The 11,958-nt window shown below is 57.3% G+C and overlaps 5 protein-coding genes across 5 annotated transcripts; 3 read left to right on the plus strand and 2 right to left on the minus strand.

Annotated features, from left to right (window-relative positions):
• Positions 1–140: 140 nt before the first annotated feature.
• On the plus strand, positions 141–1,515 carry FA10DRAFT_264834 (hypothetical protein). The gene is made up of 2 exons (XM_025520811.1): positions 141–353; positions 429–1,515. Exons 1-2 carry the CDS (start codon positions 230–232, stop codon positions 1,418–1,420), a joined length of 1,116 nt encoding a protein of 371 aa, XP_025381490.1. The 5' UTR covers positions 141–229; the 3' UTR covers positions 1,421–1,515.
• A 115-nt stretch (positions 1,516–1,630) lies between these two features.
• FA10DRAFT_277870 (hypothetical protein) lies at positions 1,631–2,704 on the minus strand (the record flags this gene model as incomplete). The annotated part of the gene is made up of 6 exons (XM_025523412.1): positions 1,631–1,998; positions 2,057–2,074; positions 2,151–2,264; positions 2,332–2,394; positions 2,457–2,468; positions 2,566–2,704. The coding sequence occupies 6 exons, from the start codon at positions 2,702–2,704 to the stop codon at positions 1,640–1,642; spliced, it is 705 nt and encodes a 234-aa protein (XP_025381491.1). The 3' UTR covers positions 1,631–1,639.
• Positions 2,705–3,307: 603 nt separating this feature from the next.
• FA10DRAFT_45385 (hypothetical protein) lies at positions 3,308–8,219 on the plus strand. The gene is made up of 2 exons (XM_025525496.1): positions 3,308–3,476; positions 3,529–8,219. The coding sequence occupies exons 1-2, from the start codon at positions 3,333–3,335 to the stop codon at positions 8,032–8,034; spliced, it is 4,650 nt and encodes a 1,549-aa protein (XP_025381492.1). The 5' UTR covers positions 3,308–3,332; the 3' UTR covers positions 8,035–8,219.
• Positions 8,200–8,952, minus strand: FA10DRAFT_225992 (hypothetical protein; the record flags this gene model as incomplete). The annotated part of the gene is made up of 3 exons (XM_025518667.1): positions 8,200–8,385; positions 8,447–8,501; positions 8,564–8,952. 3 exons carry the CDS (start codon positions 8,950–8,952, stop codon positions 8,200–8,202), a joined length of 630 nt encoding a protein of 209 aa, XP_025381493.1.
• A 685-nt stretch (positions 8,953–9,637) lies between these two features.
• Positions 9,638–11,828, plus strand: FA10DRAFT_248952 (hypothetical protein; the record flags this gene model as incomplete). Its single annotated transcript, XM_025519510.1, has 5 exons — positions 9,638–9,897; positions 9,946–10,597; positions 10,663–11,452; positions 11,517–11,726; positions 11,797–11,828. 5 exons carry the CDS (start codon positions 9,638–9,640, stop codon positions 11,826–11,828), a joined length of 1,944 nt encoding a protein of 647 aa, XP_025381494.1.
• Positions 11,829–11,958: the final 130 nt, after the last annotated feature.

Below are 11,958 nucleotides of genomic sequence, written 5' to 3' on the forward strand. Positions count from 1 at the left end.
GATAACGGTAGAAAGACACCGTCGAAAAAAAGGTCATTGGAAACGTCGATTTTACACAGTGTTCTCGGAGTACAGGCCCATCAGTTAGCCACGTGGTCTATATAATTATTCTCAGATTTGTACTGTAACAACTGCAATTCCAGGTTTCGTCTCCATCCCCCGTTAGTCGATGAACGTCGGAGGGCGATGAACACCCGGAGAATCTGAGCGGACAAGGACATCAGCCAACATGATTGAAGACCCGGGCGAGATCGCCCAGATGGCGAGCGAGTTTGTCTCGACCCTCGACAACCTGCCGTTGGAGGTGAATCACATCATCAAGGAGATCGAGCACAAGGATCAAAAGGTTCAAGGTGAGTTCAGACGGCTGATGCAAGTTTATTAAAGGAAGCGCCTGCTCGGCTCACTTTCGGACTTATTTTGATCAGACATGCTGCCGAAGATTGCTGCGAGGGAAGCGCAGCTGAGAGATCTTCTCGCGAGGGGCACTACGGCGGAGAATGGAAGCAACGGCACAGCAACCTCCAATGGGAGTGGCGCAACCCTTGTCATGACGGATGCCGACCGCCAAAAGGCGGACAAGCTCGTTGAGAAGATCAAGCATGATTACCAGCGGGCAGACGAGTGGAATGGCCAGAAAGAGGCATTGGCAAAGGGGCTGTGGCGGTCCGTCTGCGCGCACCACAAGAGGCTGAGCAACGAGGTGGCGAGGATCGCACCGCATCTGATCCAAGAGGCAGAGCAATTCACTGGCCTAGCGAATGGGACCGGATCAGCTGCAGCGCTCAGTCTGCCTTCGCTGGCGTCGCTTCCGGCTGCGCTGGCAGGTCTCAAGAGCCCTGGTGGCGAGATGACACCCACAATTGGTACAAAGCGCAAGGCGCCACCGGGCGCACTGACGCCGACCGGTGGGATTCGCGGCGAGTCGGCGCCTCGTTCCACCCGACCTCCTTCGGCGGACCGCTCGACACCTATGGCAGCAGCCTCTCCTCTCGGTGCTGGCGCCACAGGGTCGACGTCGCTGAAGAAGCAAGTCGGTCGACCGAGGCAGTCGGGCCTTTCTAATCTTGCTGCCTCCTCATCGAGCCCCCTAGGCAGCGGCTCGATGGCACTGGCTGCCTCTTCGGGCGGCCCGCACGGCGCCATGGGCCCCAGCAGCGACCGACCCGATGCCGAGGGCGAAGAGGGTGGCGAGGAAAAGGACGAGACGCTGTACTGCCACTGCCAGCGCGTCTCGTTTGGCGAGATGATTGGGTGCGACTCGGACGAATGTCCCTACGAGTGGTTCCATCTCTCCTGCGTGGGTCTCAGCAAGCCATTGCCACAAACGTGGTACTGCCCCGACTGCAAAGAGAGAATGGAAAAGGAAAAGGCGGAAAAGAGCATCAAGAAGAGGAAGCGGCAGTCTATGGGCGCTTGAGCAATCTTGGAGCGCATTTCCTCTTTTTTTTCACTGTATTTGTAGTGTCCTAATCTTCTTTACGCTGTATGTCATGTCACGACCGTCAAGAGAGCGATGCTGTGATGAAGACTGTAATTGCTACGTCTGTTGAATACGTCGTGGGGAAAAGTAGATGGGGAGAGAGGTGAGAAGAAACTGAGGTGCGCTCGATGACGGGCAGAGGGAGAAGGACCGTCATCAGAGCACGGAAATGAGACCAGCGATCACAACCGAGGTGCCCAGAGCGAGCACATCGACCCACATCCTGAGGGAGGCGTTCTCCTTCTGCCCTCCACGGTTGCTGGAAGACGCCGTAGAGTTCGACGTGTTGCTATTTGGCGAGGCTGAAAGAGGCGCAACAGTGGTGGTGGTAGCAGTGGGCGACTTTTCCGTGTTGTTGGTGCCAAACGTGGTGCCGAGCGTCGACGGTGAGGTCGTCGTAGAAGCCGGAGCGCTGGTAGTGGGGGTTGGAGCAATGACTGGCCCAGAGACGCTCGAGTCATTGAGGGCAGGCGAGGGCGAGGTGCCGGCCTTTTTGATCTCAAATTCGGGCGAAGCTTGATGTGGGGAGGAATCAGTCGTTAGAAAGGAAGACAGAGGTAATGAGGAGCTCACTGTAGTAGAGCTCAGGCTCTTTGTTGTGGGAGACGGCGTTGATCGTAAGCTATTCCCTTCTAAATGCGGTAAAGAGAGCTGGGAAAGGACCCACTGTTGAGCGTGTAGTTGTTCGGGTTGACGAAGGGGAGCCTGTACGTGCCAGCCGGAATCATATCGAGGACAATCACAGCTGTCTGGTTCGCCGAGGGCAAGGCATTGGCGATCTCTTCCCGGGCATGTCTCAAGGATTAGTGAAATGCTTTCTCTCCGTAGTCGGCTGAGCAATGACTCACGGAAGTTGCCGTTAAGGCTCGAGGAATTGGCGTTGAGAAGCTCGACTGAGAAGAGCTGAGACTCTTTGGTGTTGCTGTTAGCTTTCCTCTGTCATATTATCGTGGTCGGTAGTCTGAAGACTCACCAGAGCCATTGTCTGCTCATTAGCCCAATCAAAGGAGGTGAGACAAAAGAAATAGAGAGTTAGCTGATGATGAATTCTTTGACGACCTGGCCAGACCAGGCAAACTCACTGGTCCAGCGCAGGAGATTGGTGGCGTTTGAGACCCAGTAGCCACCTGCCTTACCGCCCGGGAAAACGACTTCGAAGGCGGTGACAAGCGGCAACAAAAGGAGAAAGGCTAAAGAGGCAAGGGAGAGAAGACGCGACATGGCGAGAAGGAGGGAGCAATTGTCTTTTGTCAGGGGATCACGGATGCGGTGTGTAGGAGAGCAATCGTGTAGAAGCGAAAAGGGGAAGGATATACGTAGAAAGGAGGACTTTGTCGAAGAAGAAAAAAGAGGCGGTGCCTCAAAGCATGAAGAGCGGCGATGGGCTATAATTTCCACCTCAGCGCAGAGAGACATTGCCGCTGCTGTTTCCGTCGCCGCCAGTCTCTCACATATCAGTCAATTCACGCTCGCTCGGGATTTGGTTTGTTTGCGAAGAGGACATCCAGGTCCGGACTTCCGTCGCTTGTCAGAATGGTTGGCATGCCATTCTATAACCGTCCTGGTCACGCACTCTCTAGACTCGATACAGTCTCAACGGACCTCCGAGCTTGGTGACGCACCGCACCGGCAATCTTTCCGTTGGCTTACGGAGCCACTCCTGGACTCATGGCCAACGCGGGAGATAGGCAATTGGCGTCCTTGCCCGGGCTCGCAGAAGCTTACCTGCTTGACCTCAGCTCAGAGATGCGCGCCAGAGCCACCGCGTCGCACGTGCCACTCTGATTAAGATTGTGGCTGCCCCTCCAGTTCAAGGTGGGGACCCTTGCCACGACAACCCACAACGAGGATGGCGATGGCTGAGCAGGCAGCTATGGCTTCTGCCGGCAGGGGGAGACGACCGGGAAGATGTAACATGCGGGGCAGCTGTGGCAAGAGCTCCGTCTTCTCGCCAGATCTGCCCTGTGCACTGGAAGAGGTCGACGCCGAGCAGGTGAGCCAACTGGTACCCCTAAATGTCACTACGTCACTGACTGTCGCACCAGCCCGACAACGAGCTGAGAAAGTCGGTGGTTGCAGTGTGTGGACCTACATTCTCCTCTGGGCCCCTTTGCTGCACCGCCGACCAGGTGGAGTCGCTGCGTCAAAATGTCGATCAGGCCGAGGCGCTGGTGTCTGGGTGTCCAGCTTGTCGAAACAACTTTCGAAATCTGTTTTGCTCCATGACCTGTGGGGGCGACCAGTCACAGTATCTCGATGTCGTCGAGACGCAGAAGAGCTCCACGCCAGGTGCCGACGGCGACGTGGCTGTAAAGACAATCAATTACTGGGCGGGCGAGGAGTTCCGACAGGGTCTCTACGACAACTGCAAGAACGTGAAGTTTGGTCCCGGAAACGCCTTTGCGATGGACCTGCTAGGAGGAGGGGCAAAGGATGCAGATGCGTTCCTCAAGTACATGGGAGACGTCAAGCCTTTGGTTGGCAGCCCGTTCCAGATCAACTTTCCCCACGCCAACACCTCGTCGATTTCAAGATCGAACAGTGAGCCTCTGCCGTTCAATCCGACGCCCCGTCAGTGCGGCGACCCGGACCTGCTTTCCCGATGCGCCTGCACGGACTGCCCAGAAGTCTGCGCGACATTGCCCTACGTTGGCCCGCCCGTGCACCATGAGACATGCACCGTCTCTCTGCCCTTTGGAGGTGGAAGGTGGATCAGCTGCTTCGGTCTCTTTGTCGCCGTCATGTATGCGCTTGGCCTTGTCATTATGTTGACAGGCTATGGCATCGGCCTGCGGCACAATTTAGGACGGAGAAAGAGGGCGGCGATCCGGCATCGTAACAGCGGCATCAGCGTGCGGAGCGAGGGAAGCGGCTACGAAAGAGTGAGGCTCAGCAGCGAGGAGCAAGACGATCGCCATTCAGGCATGTCCGGAGCCAACACCGCCGATGGAACGCATCAGAGTCTGGTGGGGGCCAGGGCAAGGGACGAGTATAGTGGCGACGACGTCGACGATGAGTCGCTAGGGTCTCACGGCCAACGGCTGGCAGCACGTGGAAGCGCACTCCTAGCTGGGATCGGCCTTGGATCGTCCTCTACCTCGAGAGGGGCCCTATCAACCACGCAGCCTCGATCCTACAAGCTAAACGTCTGGTTGAGTTCCTTCTTTTACAGGTTGGGACTGCGCTGTGCGAGATACCCCTACGTCACATTCGGCCTAGCTGCACTCTTCGTCGCTCTCGCCAATCTCGGTTGGCGCCGTTTCGATGTCGAGACGGATCCAGTGGAGCTCTGGGTCAGCCCTGGATCAGAGGCAAGGCATCGTAAGATGTACTTTGACGAGCACTTTGGTCCCTTCTACCGAACACAGCAGATCTTTGTAATGGACAAGACGGCCGCCGCATTGGCCAAGACGATGAAGCCAACCGCAGGCGACGAATGGCAGCAACGTCTCGTCGACGAAGCAAGCCCGGTGCTCAACTGGGAAAGACTTCAGTGGTGGGCCGACGTCGAGGCCGAAATTCGCGCACTCAAGTCGCCCAAAGGCTTCACCCTGGACGACGTCTGCTTTGCTCCCGCCGGTCCAAATGGACCCTGCGTCGTACAGAGCATCATGGGGTATTTCGGTGACAGTCTCCAGGGTCTCAACGAGGGAAACTGGAAGGATGCTCTGGACCGTTGCGCTTCGAGCCCGGCAGAGTGTCTGCCCGCTTTTGGTCAGCCCCTGAAACGCAACATCATTCTCGGAGGTGTACCCGAGACAATCGTGTCTGGTGACGCCGGCGACACCTCTGCGGAAGGCAAAGCCAGCGACGCACGCTCGCTTGTTACAACGTGGGTTGTCACCAACAGCCTCAACGAGACAGAGGTGGCTCGAGCACAAGACTGGGAGATTGCACTGGAAAAGTTGCTCTTTTCCATTGCGGGCATCGATGAGGAAGAAGGAGGGGAACATCCGCTCGGGATCAGACGGAGAGAACTGGGTCTAGAGATGTGGCTAAGCACCGAGAGCAGCTTGCAGCAGGAACTCGCCAGGGCCGGCAGCACCGACGTCGTCATCGTCGTTCTGTCTTACGTCTTCATGTTCCTCTACGCTTCCCTCACCTTGGGAGGGGGCAGCTCCAGCTCATCTGCAAGCTCGCGAAGCAATGGCCTCTCCACCTCACGTCGGCCATCGGGTAATCACCATCGATCCGGTCTCGCTGGTCGAATACTCTCATTTCTCCCCTCTCGATCTCAGGGTTCCATGGGTGCGCACCCACACTCGTGGTCTCGTCGACTATTTGTCAATTCCAAGTTCGCGCTGGGTCTCTTTGGCATCGTCGTCGTCATCGCTGCAGTTTCGTCTGCTGTTGGCCTCTTTTCTGCCGTCGGTGTCAAGGTGACGCTCGTCATTGTCGAGGTCCTTCCCTTCCTCCTCCTTGCCGTCGGTGTGGACAACGTCTTCTTGCTTGCAAACGAGATGGACCGGCAGAATGCTCTGGCGAGCACGGCCAATCCGTATGCAACCAGCACAAGCTACTCGAGGAGCACTTCGGCACTGGCCGCGGCTGGATTTGCTGCTACCGACGATAGCCGCACCGACGAAGAGAGCATCGAGGATGGTCACGAAGCCGGTACCCGAAGAGCAAGCATCGCATTCGGCCAGGCTTACCACGTCGACGCCACAGAACGAGCGGCAAGGACACTGTCCAAAGTAGGGCCGAGCATCCTGCTCAGTGCCTCTGTCCAAGTGGCAGCCTTTCTCCTTGGAGCCACTATTCCCATGCCAGCTGTCCGCCATTTCGCCCTTTACGCAGCGGCAAGCATGGCATTCGTCGCGGCTCTCCAGTGCACCGTCTTTGTCGCTGCCATGGCCCTCGATGCCGATCGTACGGAAGCGGAGAGGATCGACTGCTTGCCTTGCCTGAAGATACCGGGTCGCTCCCGATCCGGCACGTCTGGCGATGGCACTACAGGGGGATCATCGATCGACTACGCCAATGTCGGTCCCGGCACGCTCCAGGGCCTCGCCAGCGAAGGCTTCCTAGGACGTTTCGTACGAAGACACTATGCTCCCTGGCTCATCAAGCCCTCGGTGAAGAAGTTGGTTCTCGTCGTCTTTGCGGCGCTTTTCGCTGTGAGCTTGGTCTCAGTTCGGCATGTCGAGATGGGCTTGGACCAAAGGCTGGCCCTGCCTGAAGGCTCGTACTTGCGCGACTACTTTGACGGCATCGACGCTTATCTCGACGTGGGGCCCCCTGTTTACTTCGTCGTCCGTGGAGCCGACCCTGCGACGAGAGAGGCTCAACAGTCGATCTGCGGCCGTTTCACAACGTGCGAGCCGCTCTCGCTTGCCAACACGCTCGAGGGAGAGAGGAGGCGACCAGAGGTCAGCTTCCTCGCCGAGCCGGCCAGCTCCTGGCTCGATGACATGCTCCAGTGGCTCAATCCTGCCCTGGAAATGTGCTGCCGGGTGAGGAAATCTGACCCTAGAAAGTTCTGCGGACCGTCCGACGGCGAGCCAGATTGTCAGCCTTGCTTCGAAGGCCGCGATCCAGGCTGGAACATCACGTTGCAAGGCATGCCAGAAGGACAAGAATTCATGAGGTACCTCGAGCAGTGGCTCAAGAGCCCGACCGACCAAGACTGCCCGCTCGGCGGTCAGGCGGCCTACTCTGCTGCCCTTAGCATACAGGATGAGAAGGTTATCAGCTCGCATTTCAGGACCTTCCACACGCCATTGCGATCTCAGGCTGACTTCATCGATGCGCTCGCTTCGACGGAGCGAATGTCAAAGGACATCATCGCTGCTGCTTCCTCGTCCGAGAACGGCAAGATTGACGTCTTTGCTTACTCTGTCTTTTCGCCTTTCTTCGACCAGTACCTGTACCTCGACCGCTTGGCCTTGCAACTCCTCGGGGGCTCGTTGGTCGCCATTATTGCCGTCACGACGCTGCTCCTCGGCTCGCTCTGGACGGCCCTCATCGTGGCTGCCTGTGTCTCGAATGCAGTCCTGTGCGTGGCCGCCAGCATGGCCTATCTCGGCATCGGCCTCAACGCGCTGACGCTCGTCAATTTGGCTGTCTGCTCGGCCATCTGCGTCGAGTTCTGCGCCCACGTCGCCAGGGCCTTTATGCGCGCCTCCTCCTCGGCGAGTGGCGGCGGCGGAGCGGCAGGCTTCTCCACCCTCCACAATCCCTCGTCTTCCGTATCGTGGGCTCAAAAGGAGCGCGATGAGCGAGCCTGGGCGGCGCTGGTGGATGTGGGACCGTCGGTAATTAGTGGCATCACTGGAACCAAGCTCGTTGGCATCTCTGTCCTCTTTTGGGCACACTCGGACATCCTCAAACTCTACTACGCCTCCTTGTGGTTCGTCCTCATCATCACTGGTGCTCTGCACGGCTTGGTCCTGCTGCCTGTCGCGCTGAGCCTGTTTGGCGGCCAGGGCTACGCCAGCGGCGATGACGAGGCAGAGGTCTCGAGGAGACTGAGGAGGGCGCAGGATAGCGCAGAATTCAGGCCGTTTGGTGCCGATGCCGAAGAAGACGACAGCGAAGAAGAGTACTACTGATCATCTCTGTACTGCTTCTTACTGTCCTCCTTACCGTTTCTTCCCTTCCCCTTCACATTGTCAATGCGACCGGTATGCACACATGGATCAGAACAGGGCAGCTGTTCTCTCTCTCTCTCAGTGACTGTAAAGGTTTCTTTTGATTTCACCCCTCTTTGTCGTCTGCTACTGTTGCTGACGACTGAGGATTTTCCGTCGTTCTCCCTCGAGAACCTTGGAGACCCGCTGCCATCTCGTCGCCTTTTGCTTGCCGTCGGGAGGCGCGCCCGGTGCGTCTTTCCCATCGGCTAGCGCCTGCAGCATTTCCTGGGACATGTTGGGGATGTGCGCCTTGTCGTACTCGGCGGGTGACTGTAACGTCAAGGGTCAGTCAGACGAAAGTCTTGCAACAAGGGGGGAAGAAAACACCCACAACCACCATCTCGTCCATGACAATGATATGCTGATCCGCCCATCTACAAGGTAGACTAAAGTGACGACCAATCAGCAAACAAGAACTTGAGAGGGAAGGGCAGAGAAATGAACTCACGTCTTGCTTAGTGCATCAAAGACGTCCTGGCCCAGCTTGCTGACGCCCACACCGATCTTGGCCGCCCGCTTTAGTGCTTCACCCGTCGCTGCCCTCTCCCGCGCCTCGGCAGCCTGGACGTTGACCTCTCTGCACGGGGTCAGCGAGAGCTTCGACGCCGAGGCGTCCTGGAGTGGCTTGACGGACGTGATGCGGCGCAGCTTGACGAGGTTGAAGCTGGTCCGGCTGCTTCCCGAGTCGCCGCCCTGTGCGGCCACCTTGAGCGACGAAAGCTGCGGGGTGGGGTACGCGGCGGCGTTGGTGGGGTAAGGCAGAGCGACGGTCGAGCTGGGGCCCTTGCTGGATGATGCTGGAAAGCCGCGCGGGACTTCGAGGACGGCGAGGCCCATCTGCACGTCGTGCGCCCAGAGAAGGCCTTGCTCCGTCGAAGGCTCCGTCGCAGGTGGAATAGGCGAGAGCGTCAATGCAACGGGCTGCCCAAGGAGCGACTTGAGCGAGGCATTAATCTGCTGCTGCTGGTTCTGGGAGGCGGTGGCTGCACCGCCGTTTCCTGCACCGGCGTTGCCCGCAGCGCTCACGGCGGCATTGGAACCCTTGGATGCACTCGACAGGGCGGGTGAGGCAGTGCGAGATTGATGGTTCGCGGCGCCTCCCCCTCGTTGGGAGGATGCAGGTCGCGACATGGTCCCTTTCTTCTCTCTTTCTCTCTCTCGCGCGCACGCTCCACTACTCGACTATCTTGGAGCGCGTCCAAGAAAGAGGGTAGAGAGCTTGGGTGAGAGGGAAGGCCTGCCTTTTCCTCCTAACAGTCCGTCCAAGCGACGAGTCGTTCGACCGGGATACCCTGTGGCTGCTGTCGTCCTCGACCCGAGACGAGGGTAGAGGCTCGAGGGTCGGAGAAGATAGCGAGAGCGGACGGGCCACACACAAGTCCGTCGTTGTGTGTGTCTTCACGTGGCGTGCGCGACGTCAGGCTTTATTTTTGTGGAATTTTTTGGATCGCAATGGGGCTCCTTTGCTCGCGACCGACGAGAGGAGTAGGTAGACATGCCTCGTTCAGAATCGCCAGTTCGGATGGAGAGAGGCAGCTCGTCTCGCCATGACCGCGAGTATCGGAGCGGAGACAGGGACAAGGACAGAGAAAGAGAGAGGGACAGGGATGGTAGAAGATCGCATCGTTACGACGAAGAGGACAGGAGGACGAGTAAGCGGAGGAGCTACGACAGTGAGGATGAGGAGGAAGAGAGGCGGAGAAGGAGACGCAGAGAGTCTCGCGATGCCAGCGACTCGGAGGACGACCGCGAGCGGAGGCATCGGAGGAAGAAGGAAAAAAGGTAGGTTGTAGAGCACTTTCTTCGCTAGCTTTAGGAAGTGAAGCTGAGCACCAGTCACAACAGAAGAGAGACTTCAGAGGAAAGAGCGATCCGCAAAGAGGCAAAGAAAAGCTCTAAAAAGAGCCATCGAAACGCTGAAGATGAAGCCGAGAAGCGAGCAAAAGCGGCCGAGACGCTCTACTATGCCGCCGATGCCAATCCGTTTAACGACGACAACATCTCCCAAAAATTCCGATGGGGCAAGAAGGAGGAGAGGGAGCGCAAGATGGGCTTGACACCAGGGGAGGCAAGACGGAGGGACGAGGATCGGAGGAGAGAGGCAGAAGAAGAGATCAAAAGATTGATCCAAAAGAGAGTGGAGAGGGAAAAGGAGCAAGCCATCAAGGAGGAGGAAGAGGGAAGGAAAGCCAGGATGGCAGAGAGCGCCGCTATGAGCGAATGGGTGGCAAAGGAGGACGACTTCTACCTCGAACAGTCTAGACGAAGGGCAGTCATCCGCGTTCGTGAGCAGCGGGCCAAGCCGATCGACATTCTCGCCATCAATCTCAAATGGGTCGATCCTCATCGAGGCAGACGTCGAGCCAAAGTGACACAAGAAGATGGCGAGGAGAAAGAAGTCGTCCATCCAGCTGATGAAGACGACGAAGAGAACGACGCGAGCCTCGAAATCGATCTCGAGGAGCCGTACTTGATCTTCGAAGTGAGTTCACTTGTCCTCAAGCTCTGCTTACCTCTCCTGGTCCCTGACTTCTCTCCCTTTTCCAGAGTCTCGGCTTGGAAGACACCGAAGAGCTGGAAAATGACATCCAGATGTACCTGTCGCTGGAGAAGGACGAGCAAAACCTCGATTTCTGGCGGGCGATGGTTGTCGTCTGCGAAGAAAGACTATCGGAGCTTCGCGAAGAAGCTGGGCAGGCCTCGACAGCGCCAGGAATCCGTTCCCGCTTGGAACCCAGCGTCAAGGCCGACATGAGTGAGATGCTTTCTACAAAGAGCTACGACGAGCTTGTCAAGCTCCAAGGCCAAGTCCGCGGCAAGCTTCAGAGCGGCGAGCCTGTCGATGTCGAGTACTGGGAAGCGCTGCTGAAGAGCATCCTCGTGTGGCGCGCCAAGGCGAAGCTGCGCGACATGCACGAGGTAGTCATTAGCAACCGGCTCGAGTACCTCAAACGGAGACAGAAGGAGGATGCCGCCCGCCGAGAGGCTCTGGGCCTCCCATCTGCCGAAGAGGAGAAGGCACAGCGAGAGCAGGAACGCAGAAAGAGGCTCGAAGCAGCCGCCAGCAGCACCATTGAGGTCGAAGGAAGCGGCGAGCCCGATGGCCTCGGCATGTTCGAGACAGAAGCGGGCAAAGACCTCGACGAGGACGAGGACGTGTTCAATGTCGCAGAAGATCTCGGCCGGAGAGAGACGTACGACTGGGAAGACAAGTTCAGACCGAGAAAGCCAAGATACTTTAACAGGGTCCACACTGGCTATGAGTGGAATAAGTACAACCAGACGCACTACGACACCGACAACCCACCTCCCAAGGTCGTCCAGGGCTACAAATTTAGTGAGATCCTCCTCGTTTAGATAACCTTTACTTTCCGTGCTGACCCTTGGCTTTCTCCTCTCAGACATCTTTTACCCTGATCTCATCGACAAGTCGAAGCCGCCCACATATCGCATCATCAACGAGCGCGGAAACGATGAAACGTCGCTCATTGTCTTTGAAGCTGGCCCTCCGTACGAAACGATCGGCTTCCGCATCGTCAAGAAGCCATGGAACATGTCGCACCGACGCGGCTTCCGGGCAAGCTTCGAGAGGGGCGTCTTGCAGCTGCATTGTGAGTCTGTCCTTCTCTTTGATTGTTCTTCTTGTTCCTGTATCTCACAATTGTTTCTCCTCACAATCAGTCAACTTCCAGCGACAATTCTACCGCAAGTGATGGCCAATTATCTCTGCCAGATGTCAATCACAAAATATTCACCATCAGCATGGAGAGAGCAACCATTTATTGTTTGTAGTGCCAGGAATGATCATGTAGAAAGATACAGTAAGAGGAACAAGAGAGCCAA

The sequence above is a fragment of the Acaromyces ingoldii genome (assembly GCF_003144295.1).
Source record: "Acaromyces ingoldii strain MCA 4198 unplaced genomic scaffold FA10scaffold_1, whole genome shotgun sequence".
Lineage (NCBI taxonomy): Eukaryota > Fungi > Basidiomycota > Exobasidiomycetes > Exobasidiales > Cryptobasidiaceae > Acaromyces > Acaromyces ingoldii.